The 21589-nt window shown below is 34.6% G+C and overlaps 2 protein-coding genes across 2 annotated transcripts in view; one reads left to right on the top strand and one right to left on the bottom strand.

The window, feature by feature from the left end:
* Positions 1 to 8587: 8587 nt before the first annotated feature.
* On the top strand, positions 8588 to 13276 carry SKP1 (suppressor of kinetochore protein mutant; the record flags this gene model as incomplete). Its single annotated transcript, XM_012940904.3, has 3 exons — positions 8588 to 8722; positions 11643 to 12001; positions 13241 to 13276. Exons 1-3 carry the CDS (start codon positions 8626 to 8628, stop codon positions 13274 to 13276), a joined length of 492 nt encoding a protein of 163 aa, XP_012796358.1. The 5' UTR covers positions 8588 to 8625.
* Positions 13277 to 15760: 2484 nt separating this feature from the next.
* MS3_00004998 (uncharacterized protein) overlaps positions 15761 to 21589 on the bottom strand; it is a 30715-nt gene continuing 24886 nt past the window's right edge. The window contains exons 13-14 of the mRNA XM_051213003.1: positions 19341 to 19794; positions 15761 to 17828 (exon numbers count right to left, since the gene is read on the bottom strand). Of these exons, the coding sequence (XP_051068937.1) occupies positions 17299 to 17828; positions 19341 to 19794 (984 nt within the window). The 3' untranslated portion in view covers positions 15761 to 17298. The remainder of the gene's footprint in view (positions 17829 to 19340; positions 19795 to 21589) is intronic.

Raw genomic sequence — 21589 nt, 5'->3', positions numbered from 1 at the left:
AACTTGTTGTGTTTTCATATTGATTCTGACAATAATAGTATAATTGTTATCAACATTCAATCCAATTCACTATCAAGATAATAAGTAGTCGACCACTTGAGGAGAAATTTTGATTGTTTAACTCATATTGACTGATCGCTGAGTAGTAAACAGTGTCACGTTTTTCTATTCCTTGATTGCTGATCTAATTCTATCAATCAACTTGCGATGTAGCCACTGGTGTGAGTGACTCAACATCTCGTGCACTATGTTGAGGTTTTAGGTGGTTAGAGGTAGTCGGCTGGAAACCCTAAATTCGAGTTTCGTGTTAGTTGCTATTTGTTAGCAAGGCGTATCTTCACTCTTGGGGGTGTGGGATAGGATGCTCTCTATGTGTTTAGCATTCACTTCAATCAGCCTTGTAGTCTGAAACATAAAGACTGAGTTATTCGGGCTTTGATTTACCTCTTTTAGTACTGATATATTTACACTAACCGGTCACTGAGTAGTGCTCAATGATAAGTTTGTCAATCACCACCGGCATAGGTCGATTGTGATGTTTAAGACTGTGAGTCTGATCGACATATTTTTAACCCTATAGAAATCACCAGCTCCTCAGAGATTGCGATTTAGCTTTCTGTAAATTTTTCTCCCACTTATCTTCAACTCACTTTGCATTTATAACTCACTTTCTTGTGAAGTTTGTATTCATGAGATCATCTAAGAGGTTAAAGCTAAAAACCTTCCATCTAAATCATCTTGATTACAGAGAATGCGATTTCACTGAAATCATTGGATTTATATTCAGTTCTATTTACTATGTGATAACACTTTCGTATGCAGTAATGAATCATATGATCTATGTAAATCGTTTGGGGATTTTAATTTAGTCACTGATAAGTAAAAATCACTGAAATCACAATGAAAAATTAGTTGTCTAGAAATGTGACATATTTATGGAAGATAAAAATGAATATCATGCTGAAATAATGAGGAAAATTTATAGTTCTGGTAGAACGTTTTAATGATGTTGTATTCTTTGAATTTGCTATGAATGGGCGAACAAATAAGGATGAGAAACTTTGGAAGTTATTTGCTTTAGTAAATCAGAATATATACATGTAATTTTAATGGAACTCCTCAGCAGTGCGCACCTATGATTCCGCATACGGGACTCGGACCCAGGACATTCGGTCTTGAGCTCGAACGTTTAACCTCTGAACCCGTGAGCCAGTATCCAGCGGTGTTAATGTCTAACTTCAATCGACCCATGATCTTGCGTAACCATTCATCCATTGTCTGAGGTATACACCTGTCTCTACCAGACACAGATTGAACCCCACTGGTTATGGTTTCATACTTCACTCATATGATCGCATGAGTTTTATAGCCTAGATAATTTACAGAATAGTGTTATTCTTAGCAAAGTTGTCAACGTATTTTATTTGAATTAAGTGTCACAATAAAATCATTCAACTCAAAGTCCAATAGATGAATATCATGTATTTATAAACCTTGGAATGTAGTGTGTTCATAAGTTATTTATGCAAACTAAAAGAAGATAGGAAGATTTCTCTTGTTCTTCAGGTAAGGGGACATAAATAAATTACAATAAATCATAAAACCCTACTTAGTTATATATCATATGAAAGTAATAACAATGAACAATAATAAACCATATATTATATTTTGATAAGAAATAAGTCGTTCAAAATAAACAAAGTTCTAAAAAGTGACATAAATATGGAACCTGGAAAAAAGAGATTCAATGTAACTAACATCATAAGTAAAGGTATGAACAAAATATTGAAATACAATGACATGTGTGAAATTAGTGGATTATTACAACGAAGAATTACTAAAAGTTACGATACATACTCTTTAGAAATGATTGATTATAGCCAAACTACTGTTAAATTACAAGTAGTATGATTTCTATGCATCAAATAATAAAGAGTTGATGAAATAACAATTTCTGATCTCAGAAGAAGTTTCTTATTTCAAGAATGGTTTAATAATGAATATCAAAACCTTAAAACCTAATTGTGGTATCAAAAATTAACTTTCTGTAATTATCTTACATGTTGATTGGACAGTTAATCAGTATATAATTGAATTATCATATAGTAGTAATAAATGTGATATTTGTCTAGACCATTGTCGATGATTGAATTCTGTCGATCAAGTCACAATGTGTTCATTAGTCTATATGATTCAATATTTGAAGAACTGTGTTGGTATGTTGGGTGCTAAGACATAATCGACAGAAAATCCTAGACTTAAGTTTAGTCCAAGTTGACACTCGTCAGTAATGCACATCTGCAATTTTGAGGAAATATATGCTCCCTACGTGATTTGATCTACATCATCCATATTTGTAACCGGGATCGTTATTACTTGGCTATTTGGGCTGAGACTGATCCCATGTATGAATATGACATTTATAATGGACTGACCGATAGAATTCGTTTGACACTAAATGACTAGACAAACATAACGTTGGTCACTACTCAGTGATCAATTCATATACATTTATAATACCTGCAGGGAGTTATTACAACTTGAATAAATTAGTAGTGGCGTCTCAAACTATGACATTGAGTGATTTAGGTTTGTGGTGACCCATATGCATCTGAACCAATGTTTTGAAATAAAATATTATCTAAACGCTTGTCAAATACTTTCATCCAATTTTTCCCTTTTGATTGAGATCATGAAACGATTGATGTTAAACCTTTTATTTTTTCGAAGGGTGATACTTTCAGGGGCACGCGTTAACCTGGGGGTGGCTTTATGTGGTCTTGAATCATAAGCACTTAATAAGAATTCATAAGAATAACATGAATTATTGTGACAGACTGTAACAAACTGTTATACATCATTTTTTGATGAATGAATGCTTAATTGTAACATTATTGATTACATTATGTCCATGCATGTCTAGCTCCACTTGCTTGTATTACTACTTGTCTAATTCCAAATAGATGCTCTTGTTAATTATTCACTATCAACTTTAAACGTGTTTTCACGTGTGTTTGTATGGTATTCGAATTATCGTATGAACTAGGAATTCCAGGATTAACGCAATTGAATTAAGAAGACACAGGCACAAACGAATGTATTGTATTTAGAATTCGAAATCAAGCATTCAACCAGTACAAAGGAATCATTAGTTAATTCAAACACCACAGTTTGGCATGTGTACGTCTATATACCAATTCATCTTGTAGATTATCTATCCCCTTGGTCACATTATTCACAGTCTATCTTGATCTGTATTGACTTTTGGAACGTGTATTACATTGGGTAGGCTTTTACTTTCACGTTTATCTTCCCTGGTTTGTCCACCAAACGGAACATATGAAACATACATACCAAAAACATTTTTTGTATTTGATCTCTTACTAACTCAGTCTGTCGACGGGGGATAGTAGAAGTTGGTCATGAAGTTTGTTAGCATTCATTCATGAAGTCGAACCGAGATCCAACAGGCTTAAATCGTATAGTGAGCATCAATATGCAGGACAAGCCTTGTCAATGGCTGCCAGCTCGCCCGGTGCAATCAATACTGTAAACATTAACTGAATTTTCTCTAGAGAGTTTCATGTGTAGCCTCTAAGAGATATTTATTTGCAATATGTCTCACTTTATTTATTGTTTGATGATTGAATATCATTAGAAAGCTTTCAAGTTAATATTTGGTGGTTGCTGACACCCAGAAGCTTAATTATAAACTAACTATTTATACCATAATTAAAATAAATCACTGATGAGTGTTTGAACCTCTAGAAAAACATTCTTTTACTCAAAAATTTCAGTTATTTCTTTCCAGTTATTACTGAATGGGTTGAAACTTTCAAAAACAGCGTCTCAACAGTAAATATGATTCTCTGAAATTAAGTGACGTCTTTTATATTACTCTTTTATGTCTGGAATACCAAAAATGTGAAACATTAACTTTTTAACTAGTTTGTGAACCACTTAACCCACTTTAACTTTCCATTCCTGACAAAATCAGAGGGGGGGTGATATACGGCTGGAGAAATTTTTCCAGAATAATTCGGACTAGAAAGATCGAGTGTAATGAAACGAACACACTGAAAACCCCTCCAAAGTATTTTATTGGACAGCATTGTTACTTATTTATTCCTTTTTTCCTATCTTGTATTTTAACTTCTAATAAGCCCACAAAAAGATGATTTAGTTATTATTTATGTGTCTGACATAAAAAAACGTCCAAATGTTGAATTTCAGAATGTATTTGAACTTAACAAGATCGTTGATTGGTTTACAGTACTTTAGGTACTTTTGGACGTTTTTGAAACATCGTAAGTTATATCTGTACACACAATCTTCGATCAATCAGTGGTTTATAATCACATGTTTACGGGTAAGTTTTTTGAAAGTCGAAATATTGTAGCACTTGGCTTTCATAAAGATATTTCAATCACTTAATAAGGTTTATGAGTGTGCTAGAACGAAGATGCATGAAAAGTCTGTGCAAGCCTATTGTTGAATGAACGAGTACAAAATTTACCACGTATGTTACAATCAACTGTGTCATTGTAACCATATTGGTCATTTTGTATTCATTTATATGACTTAATACATGTATGTGTCCCCATGACTATATTATTATTTCAAGTAAACGTATTATATAAATTTATACAGTTCCGTCTTCTTGCCTCACGTCTTTGGTCTGGCAATATTATGAGCCTGAACTACACATTTCCGTATTATCTCCTAATTTTATTTCCATTTTTGTAACAGTCGACAGCCGTAGACGCTAATATGTTTTAATAGTTAAGTAATCATAAATGCATAGCAGAGTCACGAGTTGGAATCATATTCGTCTAACAAAACAGTCAATCCATTACAGTATGCTCGCACAAATGCTTTAGTAAACTTTATATATCCCAAGTATATATATCAAGTACACAGTGATATAGTTTTAAAGTGAATGGGATGATCAGTTAAGAAATTAACAAATGATAGTTAAAGCCGTACATGCTTTTTGTTCGCGTGTATGTATGGGCTTGTTTGTGAAAATCCATCGACGTGAACTGTTTCGCACATCAATAACCCTTTGTTTTGGCACTTGAATGAAAAATGGTCATTTTTGACTTATTCATCTGCACGTTTCACTTATTTTTGTTCCTAGATGAACTTTTCATATATCATCGTACTCATGATTCGATTTCTTTAGTGTATCGCATTATTCTGTTAATTTTTTTATAGATTGCATTAATTTCGTTTTAATTATTCTCGAAATTACATGACTGTCATATTACTTTTTTGGCTTGAATTTGTTCCGTTTAAATTTACTGGACTGAATTAGCTCAAAACGGTAACATAATTTTCCTAGATTGTTAGAAATGTTCTTTTCTGGTTGAGAAGTAATTAACTCGTATTCATTGAAAATTAATGGATGTATCTTCAAAGCATTTTTGACAATACTGCCTAGTGCTGAGTAATTCTTTTGAATGTATAACGTGGTGGTGCTATACGTCTATATTTCTTGTATAGTTCATGTTCATAACCCTTATAATTAGAGCCAGGTCAATCCAACTATTGTGTTTTAAATTTATCTATATTAAAGGATGAGTACCCAACGTTTAATTGAAGGCTAAACATAATCCAAACTATATCGTTCTAGAGGTAAGATGAGTAATCGTGAAGTGTTTAAGATACATCGATAAGATGCACAGATCTCGTTTACATATACGTATGCGATGAAAAAGTCAAATAATTACTTAAAGGATAACAAGTTTCATGACGTGAAAATTAGACTTATACGCTCAGCACTAAGCTTTAAAGACAAATATCGTCTTGAAGTATAAAAGCTAGAAACTAAAATTCAGAAATAAATTTAACTTGCCAATACATAAATTTATCGGTTTTGCAGCTTTGGTTACGTACCCTTTGTACACCGGTTCGTTGTGGGTCCAATTCATAATTAGTTTTGGAGTAAAAGGCGATATGACGAAACACATCGATCCTATACACAATTCTAAAACGAGAGTTTATAAGTGGCTGAATTAGAGAATTAATAGGCAAGGCTAGAATTCCATTATGAATATGATGCAATTTCAGATAAAAGGCCGCCGGTATAAAAGTATGTCACATGAATTTTACTGGTTCAATACTAAATCGTCTTTAAATATATTTCAAAGGCAAAGGGTTATTTGAAAAATCCTGGATAGCACTTACAGGTAAAATACTCAGGTGTTTCGATCGCAAGGCTTCTTCCCACATTTGTTGTTGATCCCCCTTAATTTCCTAGATTCCTGTTTCCGATTTACGTTATTCGCATCGAGTTACAGTTATCTACTAGATTTGTTAACACTAAAACGCAATTTCAAAATACCCGGATGTAGTTAAAAAATAAGGAATAGAGAAAGTTCAGATAGGTGGTTATAGGAAATATCTGACAGTATTCTCCGGTTTCTGATGTAAATGTTGTGCTTCTCGCACACGGATGGATTGTGATTTGTGTAGCATTCAAGTAAAGTTCTCAGAATTAGTTTACACCACTTAAAAAACAAACAAAGGCCTATACACTAATGCATTGCCAGTTACGACCGAGAACTAAAAGTTTAGTAAAAACACAGAGAATGATTCAATGACACAAAGGACTAGTCTATTGGGCCATAATACTTCATTAATCTGAATAGAGTACGGAGGTTATTTGAATTATTCACTGTCAACTATGACGTCGAAAAACACATCCTGTGCTAACTTTGTGTGTTAATAATATGATAAATGATCATGTCATACTGGCTCAGTCAGTATACAGTTAAAATTCTTTCTAGTATAAAATAATTTACTATACAGACGAAAACCGGCATCAGATGCACCTACCAAGTACCCAAGAATCAGCAAGAATTTTCCGAACAAAATGGGATCAAGTCTCAATCCACAAGAACTAATACGGTCAAAGAACGTTTCCAGTAAAAAGCAAAATAGCAGTAATGATCAACTGTTGCAGGCTGGAACCTTGAGTTCGGTCACCCAAGATATTAGCAATGAAAATTCAAGATGTGGCAATACAGTGCAACAAGAAAATGTTGAAGTATTTTCAGAGCATTTATTATGTTACACGATCGACCACTTTTCAATCTTTTTAATGTATGTAATTTTTTTCACTGAAGTTTACAATATCAAAAGAACTTCTTTACCACAATTAGATGCGTTTTTGTCTGAAAAGATATGGAGATGTGTACTTAGGGGAGTTTCTGAATTAAGAAATTGACTTCCTCTCTCTACCTCAGAAAACGGTGGACATTTTGGTCTTAACCGATAATGGACATTGATTCTGAGTACCCCGGTAAAGTGGTACTACAGGAGGGTAACTTTAAAGACTGTTCAATAAGAAATGATTGATCAAGTTCTCGTAACGTAGGCTCGTATATTATTTATTGCCTGCTATCCCACTTTTACTGGCTTCCTCTACTCGCTTCTGTTTCGGTTATCCAACCCGTCATTTTGCTTATTTTCGAGATAACGCAGTTGAATTTTATGTTACCTATACTTTTCATACTTTTGGTGCTTATAACTAGATAAACGGCTACCTGATTGTATGACTAGCGAATTCCAGATGATTTAAGCCATATCTGTGGGCATTATAATCGACAATTTCGCAGCCGCATATATAATATGTGTTTCAGGCAGCAGGCCCTTGCTTCAGTTATGAAACGGATATGCTAGAATGAGTCCAACGGTGAGGGATTAAAATGGTCAAATGTCTCTCTGACCCATGGATATAAAATCTCCTATTACAACCAAACTACTCCTATTAATTGGTATTCTTGGACACAACTTCACTCGATAAGTCCCCAAATCAGGAAACGGTTGAACAGGGACATAACTATATTTCAAACAAACAAGGTTGCTTAGCGGAGGGAAGTACAATAAGAAAAATGGCATACTTGGAAATTTTACATATGTAGATTGTAGAGTCTTCTTCAAGTATATTCTAGCGCTGGTTGTTTAAGACACAGAGGGTTATCATTCCTCAATGCAATTCTGCGTGGAAATACTTTAATTCAACTTACATCTTTCTTACGCCTGCCATATGAGGACAAACTGAGATATCTCAACTCTTTCCGTTAACTTACCACAGGGAACGGGGTAGTCTAATACTGGCTTAGCTCATATTGAATGATGATCTTAGTATTAATATTTCTTATCTTTTCCGTTCATCTGAGAGGACATTCTAAGAAGGCTCGAAATTCGAAATCAATTCGTATACCTCTGTAGTTGTGTTTCTCATAGATTGTGGTGAATTTCTGGCATTCTCTACCAGAACACGTAACACCAGCATCTGCTGAGACATTAACAGCGAGACTAGATCTTCACAGTACTACAAACTGAACGGAATGACGCAACTCGAGTGAGAGCTGAACACTGGAAAAGCAACCTGTCACCAACGAACAAATCTAATACAATCTTTCCATCTGATTTATATAATGTATGTAAAAATGGACTATTAAAACCAGAGAATGTTCTGTTCCCACAAAGATTCGGACGCCAAAAGTGTTTTGATTCGCACCATACAATTATAATGCACAGGTTTGTTTTAGTTTATCAATGACAAAAGGAAGTGCAGATTGCTGAGGTTACCGCGGTTGCTACGATATATCCAAGATGCCGTCGATCAAACTTGCTAGTTCCGATGGTGAGGTTTTTGATATAGATGTGGCTATTGCAAAACAATCCGTCACCATAAAAACCATGTTGGATGGTAAGAAAATAATTGCATACCATAACTTTTCGAAATAACTCCACCAACTTCATTTTGTAAACGCTTAGAACGGCTTATTTAGGTGTTTTTTCTGTGCAGTTATGTTAGATCAACTTAGGATTGTTGTGTATGCCCGAAACTCCACATTACTGTGTGGACTGTCCGTTTTTGGGCTTTTGTTATCATCCGACCTCCCTATTTTGGAGAATGTTTATTGCCGTTTTGGGTAAATTTCAGGAGAAACCGCTATAGAAAACTTTGAGGAAGTAGCACTAAAACGTCAAAATTTCAGTCCGTCTGGTTAAAATCACCAAAGTTTCAGAAAAACCCCAAATTTACCCGAAATGGGATTGGACATGTACATAATCTTTGCCACAGTTCTGTAGACTATCATTTGGTTTGTGTTATTGTCCCTCACTAAGCTGAGCTTTCAGATTCCGTTTTTTAAGTTCTTAAATGATTTCATTGGCACCATCATTTGTGGACAACCATTAACGACGCCAAATTGACTTTGGGAATGTTCACCTTCTAACTAGAACTAAATGAGGTTTACAAACCAGTGTGAGGAATTAGAATTTACACTTGATGGTCAGGGTTGGGAACTAAATTTAGGGGTTTTAACACAAACTTATATGAGATAAAATGCGATGACTTGTTATCATAACTCTGATTTGTTCGTCCATAAATTATAGTTTTACCGATCCTAGTGTGTTCTTTCTGGATGTCAGCTATCTGTTCTTTGTTCAAAAAATTGACACAGTAGGTTAGTGTAATGATGGAATTTATTCCTTTATTTAGACGAATAAACATTGGTACAAGCGGGCACCAAATACATATGCACCACACAATAACGATTAGGCTAGTAGTAATTACCAATGATTTGTGTGAGAGCCGCGAAACTACCCTGGTGCTCAAACCGAAGCAGGTGGTACAGTCCCATGATGGCCGGTGACCAGCAATAGTTCCATACGCCATTTGCTCCTTCAGGATCCTGGAGCCCATGTGCACCAATAGTTGGGAATAGTGGTTTTCCAACCCCCCCTGGGTGGATCCTTCATATCCACCAACCCAGTTAAGCGCCGGATACTCGCTTTACGTACTCTGTTTCGAAAACAACACCCCTGTCACGAGAAGTCAGTTAGTGGTATTCCCCTGGCAGTGGTTGTATCTGCGTGGCCACGTGAGAGCATTTGGAGAGGGAGAGCTGACTCTCACCACCCTCGGTCGTACCAGGGCATTTGGGGGCAATTACATACACCTTGGTCTCATTCTATTCCTTAAAGTAATGTGTTCCAACCCACTGTATTATTGTACATTATGGCCTTACGCTCAATAGCCGTTAATATTTTTTTGTTTGATCCTGTACAAATTTTCATGGTGGCTAATAATGATATAACTCATTGGATCTCTGGGAGCAGACAATGGTCTCGTTTCCCATACTAACACCAACACTTGGAATGCCCTAAAAATACACTTCCTGACTATCCTTAGCAGTAACTCGCCTGGAGTGTGTCGGCCTTGTTACTTTCGTATTTCTGTTTCGCACTCCATATGTCGTACTTACGAACTTCTTTCGTCAACTAAGTAATTGTAAAGTGAGACTATGAGACGTAAAATTTCCTCAGAGAGCGGCTCCCTAAGGAAACCACCTGCTTCGGTCTGGGAACTCGGGCAGTATCACAACCCACACACAAATCAATTGACTTGTGTGACGCATATGCATTCAGTACCCCTTTGTACCAATATTTATATGTTCAGATAAATAAATAAACAAGTATTAAACAATGATTATTTTCATTCATACTGGGGAGTCTATTTTATGCAGTTGATGCATTCACAAAGTGAAGTAAATTTAACCTACTATTAATCGGTCAGTTTCTCAGACGTTTAACAGTATTCATTACTATATTATCCAGTCTTCTGAGCAAAGTTGATAATAAGCTTATGTCACACATCGCATTTTCAACACTCCTGTTTAATGTAAACCAACATACTTCCTTGAGGGATGTTGTCCCTAGTTCTTGTGCAAAAGTGTTGGTTTTTGAATCTCATTGAATATCTAATATTCAGTTGCGTTAAACGATTGTATTCATAACCTAGAGTTGGCAAAATCACTTGACATACATATATCCTTATTGCATAACTTGAGTAACTAGATTATGCACATTTGTATTCCCATTATTATATGCTTTATTTTGACCTATAGACTGTTATTATACGATTTACTATTTTTAAGCTGTTACCAATTTACTAATTAGTCTCTCACAATCACAGCCACCTTTTGGCTCGGTCTTGTACAATTGTTGTTTTTTATTTATGGTATGATGTGGTCTGGTTAGTTTGTATATAAGCCAAGTATGTTTGAAATATATGACACGTACAATAGAAGCTGTTGTCGGCATTCTGGAGTCAACAGGCAGGGCTAGGAAGAAAAGGGTCAATAAGGACACTAGGTTGCTCAGATTGGTCAATACGTCATTGTTGTGGCACAGCCTTAAGATTGTATAAGTAGCATTCTGATTAGCTACTCTATCGCGTGATATATTAACTGGCAACAAGTCGTAACACTAATAATGTGACTTATTTTCAAAATTTACGAGTGACTATTCCACTTGCAAAAGCTCTGTCAGCTCCATAAAGTGCAGTTTTTTTGAGATACAGACAAAGTATTTCTTGAAAAACATCATGGTTTCCAGATTTTCCAGACTAACATGTAATTTGCGGGTTTTACGATATCCTAGTACATGAAGTACACTTTATTCATCAATTATAATGTGAATAAGACTGTGGTTGAGCCTCTATTGAACTTGTAAAGTTTAGATATTTAGAAATCCATATGTATAACCACCAAAATAGCTAACTATTGTGAACAACATTGTGAAGTAATTAAGACTATGTTGTATATTGTTGTTTTCTATAGATTTAGGGTTGGAGGAGCAAGGAGATGAAGAGCCAGTTCCCCTCCCAAATGTTAATGCTGGAATTCTGCGTAAAGTTATTCAGTGGTGCACTTATCACAAAGACGATCCACCACCCCAGGAAGATGACGAAAACAAAGAACGTCGTACAGATGATATTCCTAGTTGGGATCAAGAGTTCCTCCGTGTCGACCAAGGAACACTGTTTGAGTTGATGTTAGCAGCCAACTATCTCGATATTAGGGGACTGTTGGATGTATGCTGTAAAACTGTAGCTAATATGATCAAAGGAAAAACACCAGAAGAAATACGCAAAACCTTCAATATTAAGTGTGATTTCACGCCCCAGGAGGAAGAACAAGTAAGTATGTAGTTTCAGACTTACACCCAGAATATACCTGTGACCTAGCAAAAATATTCGGCGACACTATGATTTATGGGCGAACCAATCAGATTTATGACAACGGGTCTTGGATTTCGGCGCGAAATCCATTCATTTGGCTAAATAGAGTTTTGGCATTTTAGCTAATGTCATTTCGTGCTAAAACCCCTAGATTTAGTACCTAACCCTGACCATCAAGTGTAAATTCTAATTCCTCACACTGGCTTTAAACCCCATGTAGTTCTAGTTGGAAAGTGGACATTCCCAAGGTCGATTTGGCGTCGCTTAAAGGTCATATCTTTTATGTAACCATTTGCGAACACACATCATTCATGATCTCATGTTTACTAGCCTCTTGACTCAATCATCAACTTAATTGCCGTCTCATCAGTTCATTATAATAGTTTTAACTGTAGGCAAAGTTATTTGGAAGCTAATTGTTGGATATTCACAATTTAGTATTTTCCAATGCCGTAACCATTATTAAGTTGGCTAATCAGAACAATTTTTATCGACTTTTACATAATTTTCTATCCCTAGGACTTTGTCTGTATCCTGGAGCCGTTTAACTCCTTAGACTTATTTATTTGCCTGTCCCTTACTGTTCCTCATCTTATTGTTAAAAGCTTTTATTCAAATCAGGTAACGTCTATCTGTATGCAAAGTAGAAAGATCACTATCTAGTAGAAAACGTCAATTTAATACTTCTCACCAAATGACATTAATGTTTTGTTATAAGTGATGATCGAGAGAGATTTAGTAGTAATTTGTTCAATAAATATAATGAATACTCTTGGATTCGCAAATAAGTTAACTGAATCCAAAATATCACCTTGTACAACCGATATAAATACCGACTGACAACACTTCAGCAGTAATGCGCTTTAGCGGATAGATTCAGGGTTAGTTCAGACGTACCAAGATTTCTTAAAAGAATCTTCTTGGGGTCAAACGTATTTACCAACAAAGGTTAACGCCCCACATCTGTTTTTTCTTAAGCTGGTTATGAGCCATACTCCAAATATAGAAGCTAGTAATACTACTCTGGTTGCCCAAAAAAAAGTATGTGGAACGGGGTTCAAACCTGGAGATTGGTGGCTGAAAGTTGAACGCCTTAATCATTGAGCCACTGATCCACTCTTCTGTAGCACATATGAATAAATTATTTCTTTGTTAAATGGTTTATTTCCTATTCTTCATGTTTTATTGTTTCTTTAGGTTAAGAAAGAAAATGAATGGTGTGAAGAAAAATAACCCAGAAGACTAAATTTTTTTATCTTAAAATTTCACACTTGACTTTCACCACAGACACTTCTACGCATATCTTTCCTGGTAAAACAAACTGTAGTTACTTTATCATTGAAGTTTTGATGTATGTGTACAAGAAATAACTTTCCTTTGTTTCTCCGCTGAAATCCTTGTAAATCACTATTCGGAACTTGTTCCTTTTTTTCTCATCTTAATATCTGTTCACTTGTTCGTCCATTTAGATTTTTTTTTGTCATTCGTTCGAACGCGTGCTATATCATTATTCGTTTTAAATAAAACCTTTTCCCCCCTTATATCCTGTGAATAAATCCAACGTACATATATACATAAAATGTATATTTAAAATCGAAAAAGAATTTGCCTAGTTAAAAAACAAGTGAAGTTTGTAGTTTTACAGATCGTTGTGTTTTTTGTTCAAGTTTTTATTGGCAACTTAATCTATAAACTTATCGGCTTACCAAAATTACGATAGTAAACTGGCACGTCTTGCATATCACACACTAACTAAATGATTAAAGCACTTATCCTTCAAATGGACTGGGTTTCAATCCCTTTCTCCACCTACTTCGGTTTGAGGATCCGTATATTATTATGTATGACTAATGATTACCTATATCGATACCCGATGTTTGGTAGTATTGAAGTAGGTTGAATGAGAGTTAGGTATCAATTTATGACGTGGCTCGAAATCGGTCACGGTGGCGTAAATGCATCCAATCTTACAGACATTGGATTCCAGTATTTCTTCACACATCTTTTCATCCCATCTTTTGAAACTACACTCCCAATATTTAATCTTCCTCATTATATATATATATATATATATATATATATATATATATATATATATATATATATATATATATATATATATATATATATATATAGTTAATTTCATCTCATCGTGCTAAAATGGTATAAGAACTTTATTTAAAGCACATTTGTACTAAACCCCGCGTTCATTATGCCTGTCTGTATTGCCCGAAGCCAACTACATGAGATCATATCATGAAACAGAAGTACCATTGTCTTTAAGAGATTGAATGGAAATCAGTCAGTTATGTGCAACATAGAATATGACACGTGCGTCGTCCTAAGTTGCCGCACCACATCCGCATGGCGAGACAAATTCTAGAGTAATAGTAGTAGTAACATTATTAGTGGTAGTAAGAAATGTTAGGTGAAAACAAAAGGAGACAAGGAGATTTCTGTTTTCAAGAACACGTCAATGGACTGAGGGATTGTATGTTTATTATAAGTTACAAAGCATTTACATAATACATAGCCTTCAATCATCCATCGGTGTGTTCTGAAGTCTAAACGGATTTCTCGTCTGATCTTCCGTGCTTTCGATGTACTAAAACTCTTCATTCCGTCTAACACATTTTGCAACTTCGACGCTGTCCTACCATACACTACTTACAAAAAATCTTGCGAATAGCGTCCACTACAAGGGAAGAGTAAGTGCATCTTAGCCATTGCAAACGATTGTGAGCCATGTCATCCAAAGTCTAACGATAGGTTACGATGATCATACGGACCATCAACCAGGTACTATGTACTTACATGGCTCGATCCGACAGTTAGTGACTTCATGAACTAACGCCAGGTCTTAGTTTAACCACACCTAGCTTTGTAGTGTACTCCTACACTAACAAGCATCGCCTGTTGAGGTAGGCGGCCGTTAGGTACATGTTTTACATGTCCCAACCGCCTCAGTCGATTTGCCATCTGTACTTGGTACCCTATTCCTAAGAGTTGTTCACTCAATGGTTCTAAAGTACATGAGCAATGGTTCTGAGGCATATATCGTGTAACACAGCCTGCAAATTATCCTCTACTCTTAATGACCACACTTCAAACTCAAAGCAGGACAAGGAGAGTCGCTATACAGTAAACTCGTCCTTTGGTTGGCAGACCGACATCCTATCTGTGCCACAGATGACGCGGGTTTATAAAAACCAAACGAGCTTTCTGAATTTTTGCGATAAGTGGGGTGGTTGACACGCTCGCTTCGCTCCCTATCATCAGTTCAGAGGTTGATTTAGACCAGTCCTAAAAATACAGAAGGAACAACTTGGATTTTATCTGTCTGATTTTAATAGTTGGACACGTGGAAAGATGACGCATAGTTCCCCGTAGTACTTTTATTTCTGCGACCCATAATTTACAGTAGAAGGGGAAATGTTTTCCCAAGTTCTTAAAAGTATAATCCACTGCTGTAGTATCTAATAAATAAACACATGTTACTGAGTCAGTTCTACTAGCACGTTACCCAGCTGGTGTTCAGAAATAATAGGTCTTTTTCTCAGGTGTCACTGTTAACTCCTAACATGAATATGGATATATATGAAGTTATATTTCAAGAACCTAAAAGAGGGGGGACCCACAAATATCCCCTCCAGGGGACCATTTGGTCATTATGGGTCTCTAATTGCAGCACCGATAGGTTCACTTCAACTGAATGTTATCAGATAAGAACTCAAGAATATGTAGTGATAATTGGATAAGCATGGAGAGGGGGCCTTTTTGTCATATACGTAGTCTTAGTTGGCTGTCCTATTAGCTTTGACGTTTATTTTATCAAACATGAGGTAAGAGCTAAGTTGTTGCTCAGTGTTTAGCTTTCCGTACCATTAATTGTGTTTTTATCTCTTGAACACCGAACATATCGTTATGTTTTCCGATCCGACAGAAACCTCATCAAGTGGTGTTGGATTGTACTTCTTCTGAACGTTGGTATGCATCATCTTTCCTGGAACTAAAAGCGTATTTCAAATGAACCTGGTCTAAAAAAACAACGCAATCGCACACGCTTAGATCTACGTGTTTGGCTGAGACTAAGAATAGTGAAAAAAACATTGGATAAAAATTCACTATCTGGATCCGTACATTTTAGTTACTGCTTTAGTTGATGAAACTTTTCATTGTTTATATCATCGTGTCGTTTATATTTGGACGCACCCATTGATTGAACATAGCAGCTATAAAGATACTTTAGAGTAGTGACTTAGTAGTTACGACAGTCGACTTTCAATCACTAAGTCACAAGTTCGAGTCTCGTTCTACCTACTCCAATTTGAACAGCTGAAAAGTATCACCAGCATTCCAACAAACTGTGGCTCAAAGCCGAATACACGAAACTGAACTTTGCATATTAGTACCATAGTCAGAGTAAAATGATATTGACTAATTATTATGTTTTTGTTTTGAATTGGAAAAATATGTTATTTCCACTTTAATAGTTACATGACGGATAACTATATCGTTTTAAAACATGAAGTACAAAACAATGAACAGTATTTGATCAACCTGTTTTCAACACTTAACAAAGTTTCTAATCCACAAGAATTATAGTCTAGCGTTTGAATAAAAAGATAAGATTCTCTATAACAATTTGTTAATTGTGGATGCTTCTTACTATAACTTCGAGAAATTCCTTACGAAGCCAGTCACTAGTGAGCACATAGTAGTTATCAGTATGGAGTTGTGGAGATTGTTAAGTATTTGATTAAGATAATGAATCGACGAAATATTGGTCCAGTGCTTCCAGGTTTTCAATGTTAGTCTAACATTGATCGATTCATGATTTCAATCAAATTTGTTGATTGTGAATGTATCTAAAAGACTTCACAACTAAAGAAACCCCCAAGCTTATCCTATTATACATCTTGAAAGTAGTGGAAGTTTATATCGATTTAAGAATGTGTTTCAACACATTCAACTCCCCCCTCCGTAAATAATCAAAAATACATTCATCTTGAATTAGTTTATGCAAAGTGTAAAACGCAAACAAAGTTACTTTCAAAGAATATAAAGGCTATAAAGACAATAATAATCGTGTATCATACAAATGAAAATGAGAAATATCTATGTTAAATACAAGAGGGAATGAATAAAATTTCTACATATGAAACAGGAGGACAGAAAGCTTAGGTAGTGTGAATAAAAAAATAAATATATGAGTAGGATAGTTATTTACTCTTCTTTTTTTACGCTTTTATTTCTCATAATTCACTTAAATACTTTGTTAAATGTTCAATTTGACATTGTAGAACTTGACAGTGATTATTGAATGCTTGACATGATGGTTGTGGTGATGATGAATTGTTTGCTTCATTGATAGTTTGTTTTGTTGTTAAAAAATTATCCTGTTGTTGTTGCTGCTTTTTTATGTTCGACAGTAATAAAGATTCTGGAGAAAAGTTTTCATGATAATGATCATTAGTTTCTGGGATGTTTTGTTCTGTCAGTCGATTGTTGTTACTACCACTATTTTTTTGTTTCGTTTTCTTGACATGTTGACTGTTAGTTAATTTTAAGTCATATTTATTTTCACGTTTAGTTTGTGATTTTCTAGCTAGTGTATCACATAATTTGGTTAAATTGTTTGAAATTGAATTTAAGGGACCTTGTAGATTAGAATATAATGGATTTGTTGTAAAATAATCAGAAGAACTGATCAATAATTTTAGGATAGGATGAATTCTACAAATATCTCGAAGAATAGCTTGAATACCGAATATAGATAATACATCTAGAAACAAGAAAAATGGTAGAATAAAATATGGATTTTCGATAAAGGATATGTAAATATTTTAAACTGGAAATTTGCTATATTGGGACTATTCTTGAGTGATTGATTAGAGATATCCAGGAGATAAAAAATGGAAGAAACTTATCTGTCTGTCTGTTTTTTGTTGTTGTTGTTGTTGTTGTAAAACTGGCTAATATAGAAAATTAAAGTGTCTGAGGAATTAATCCACCATCATAGAATGAATCTCAAGAATTAGAAAATGGATGATCCTTCTAAATGTGAAAAACACCTTAGGAATCACCACAAGGATTTGGAAACCCTTTAAAATCAATATCGATCATGAAGCAACACAATCACTCCGCTCTATTTTATATAGACCATAAGACACAACAGTGACAGAAGAAAGATTCAGTACTGTTTACAAAATAAATTACATCGACTGTGATAAATACTACGCTAAACAAAGTGGATCCCCTCTTCCTATCCACACATGAACACAAACTATCAGTGGAAGGACAATATGCTATCACTGATATCAATACATGTAGACAACTACAAAGATGGATTGGACTAGAAGAACGTTGGAATTCTGGATCGTGAGAGTCCCAAGCATGTCACAGAATTTCTGGAAGCATAGCATTCAAGTCAATTAGCAATCAGTGGACAAATCAATTTGGACCTGCTCTACTAATCCATTTGGAAAAGATGAATTGATAACTTGGTCAAAATCAACTTTTACAGAAAGGCAGTTGAATACAATGAAATCTACGAGAATAACTACTAACACACAATCAAGACCACCGGGACAAATTGTTTTACGACTGGTGGAATAACTTAAAAAGCTCACTTCTATATGAAGTAAAAGCTGATGATGTTGTCCAGAACAACAATAAATGCTGTGCAACTAAATTATCTAGCTTAGAAAACTCAACATCACCAAACGTTACAACAATCTCAATGAATATATTATTGGCCTACAACACTAATTTGACCACTGTACAATAAAATAGATCAGATTAAAAACCAAGAAACATATTAGACTTCAAACAGAACTAAATACTTGGATGAGCTAACATAATCTGGTTAGAAAACGGGTTTTATTATTCAATAACGGATGTCTAAAACAACATAAATTAACAAAGGTGAACTGTTAAATAAGTTTCGGTATCACAATTGATTGATCACTGGGTGGCGATCAATGTCATGCGTGTCTAGTCCTTATTAGTGCAGATCGAATGCTATCGATCATGTTGCAATGTGGCCACCAGTCTAGGTGACTCGACACTGCGGGCACAATATGTTCTTCTTAGCCATTGTATGGAAAGTAGAATACTAGTTACTACTAATCCCGAAAATATATCATACAAAATTGACTAATCAATATGAATTAGTTTAGATTAAAAACAGAACTTCATTACTAATTAATATGTAGAAATTATTCATCCTATTATAAACTACCTACCTTTAAAAAAGCAAATAAACAAATATGAATTTAATATGGGTAAAACTTACCTTGATTTACTGTCTGCAAACTGACAAGATGACTTAACAAAGTCACATGTAAAATCACATCTTGTAAATCAATGTTCAAGTGTTTATCTTCCCCCTTAGAAGTGATAATATTAGTATTACTAGCTAAATAAGAAGCATGCCAATCTAATGTAGTTCTAGCTTGTGTAATCATTGTAAACCAAGCAGGAGTTTGTGATTTGCCACGTTTAAATGTTACACCATGATGATGTCGTAAAAGCATAACGTTTAACTGGTGTAAACGTAAATTAACAAAAATTCGCAAAATGTCTTTATTGACAGCTGTGTTGTTGTTGGTGCTATCATTTTCTGTAGTCGTGAGTGAACTAGTAGTTGACGATGATGTAATTGAATAAGGAGTGAGATCCGATGGGAGATAACGTAAAACTTGTTTTAATACATTATTAATTATGTCTAAGTATTCCAATTTATCACCCTGTTAGGAGAAACAAAGAAGAGCGTAAGGGTGATATTGAAAGCTGAGTAAATATACTTGTAAAAAGTGAGGTAGAATCGAGCAATATATACATATTTACTAAGATTTTAATTCGTATTCGTCAAATCAATCTCAGTTGAGATACTATAGAAAACTAGGGAACTGTATTGCTCTAGTATAGTAATCCGTAGTAGTGCGCATCCACAACCTCTCCAAAAATCAACCCCAAAACCTTCAGCTCCCAAACTAGGAGGAAACAACTGTCTAGTGCTCCCTGATTTTCTGGGATACCCCAACTAAGATCAGTTTGTGATAAATATGACTCGTAGGCATACAATTCTTCATAAGCTTTTAATTTCAAATACATATAAATAGATCCAGAGGTTCGAAAATGAGCTCTTTGGAAAAGGATTCCTTTGGTGAACTAATCGTTTTATATATTCTTTAAAAATAGTTTTTTAAGGTCTCTCTCTGGTTGTGCTGATACATAATGTAGAAACCTTGGTTACATGTTTTGTTTAAGACTGACAAGGGAAAAAATACTGATAGTATTAATAAAAATTTCCACAAAATTAGTAGTAGTAATGTGGTGTATGCCATTTATGCTAGCATATACAAGTAGTATGTGGCCACAATCGGAAGTGCAATGTCTGTTAGCAGAAGATTGAATTGAAGAGAACAGTAAATAATTGTAATAATAATAATAACAGAATGGAAAGAATCATGAAGTATGTAAAAGACAACGCAAAGAAGATATGCAAATGACGTATTTAATGCATGATTTTCATATTTTACTAAGCCGTTGTGTAATTTCGCATCAAACAATAAATTAGTTTTCCCCATCTGAAATCTCGTTCACTACAGTAATAATAGTTTAAAAATTCCCATTAATAATTCGAAATAAAAAGTAAGATTCATCTTTAACTAAGGAAATACAGTCAAATCATGTACACTTATGAAACAATGGTTTACAATTATTAACTTGTACTACTCACAGCATAAGGATATCTGATCGCCCATCAAGATTAAAAATTATGGGCAGACAAACAGAGATGGAAATGCTTCATATGATTGTTCTCCGATGACTTCTCTACACGCTTTACATGTAATAATAGATAGAATGTATATAACTAATGTCAAGGTTAGGAGACAGGATTTAATATTTTAGAAATTATACCAAACTATGGATCTGTTTAGTGAGATGAAGAGATGATGCTATCATTGTGTAAAATATTTCACGAAGATGAAACTAAATTATTAGACGAGAAAAGTATACTAAAAACTACTGCACAACATTTCCAAGATTAATAAGAAACGAATTGAGTATAAAAAATATTTTTAACATCTGTTTTTGTTTCATTGTTACATCGGCATAAACAATGAGTTGATCGAGATAGCTATCTATACTTGTTTATGAACTTGGAGTGGGAGAAGCTATACAAATTGTGGTATAGACACAGAATAATAAAAACTGAATCATGACAACTTGGAAAGAAGGATACTTTTTAGACAGATTCCATATATATATAGTTAGTCAGTTTTTAAGAAAACATTGTTTACACTTCCAACTTCAGTTTGATAATATGTGTAAGATTATTTTCGATTATAAGATAGTTTCTATTGTAAACTGACATTATCCAGCAAGTTATTAATCCCTTAGTCAAAAGTAAAACAGAACCTGGTAGATATATGCACCAATCCAAGTTACTAGGCCACATTAACACAGAGAGATGAATAGCAATGTGGCAGAAGCAGCAGCAGTATTAGTGATATTGGACAAAAAACTAGGTATAGA

This window comes from Schistosoma haematobium, chromosome 3 (assembly GCF_000699445.3).
Source record: "Schistosoma haematobium chromosome 3, whole genome shotgun sequence".
In the NCBI taxonomy this organism is placed as follows: Eukaryota; Metazoa; Platyhelminthes; class Trematoda; order Strigeidida; family Schistosomatidae; genus Schistosoma; species Schistosoma haematobium.
The sequence above is the reverse complement of the archived record's forward strand: the minus strand, read 5'-3'. Positions and strand labels throughout refer to the sequence as shown.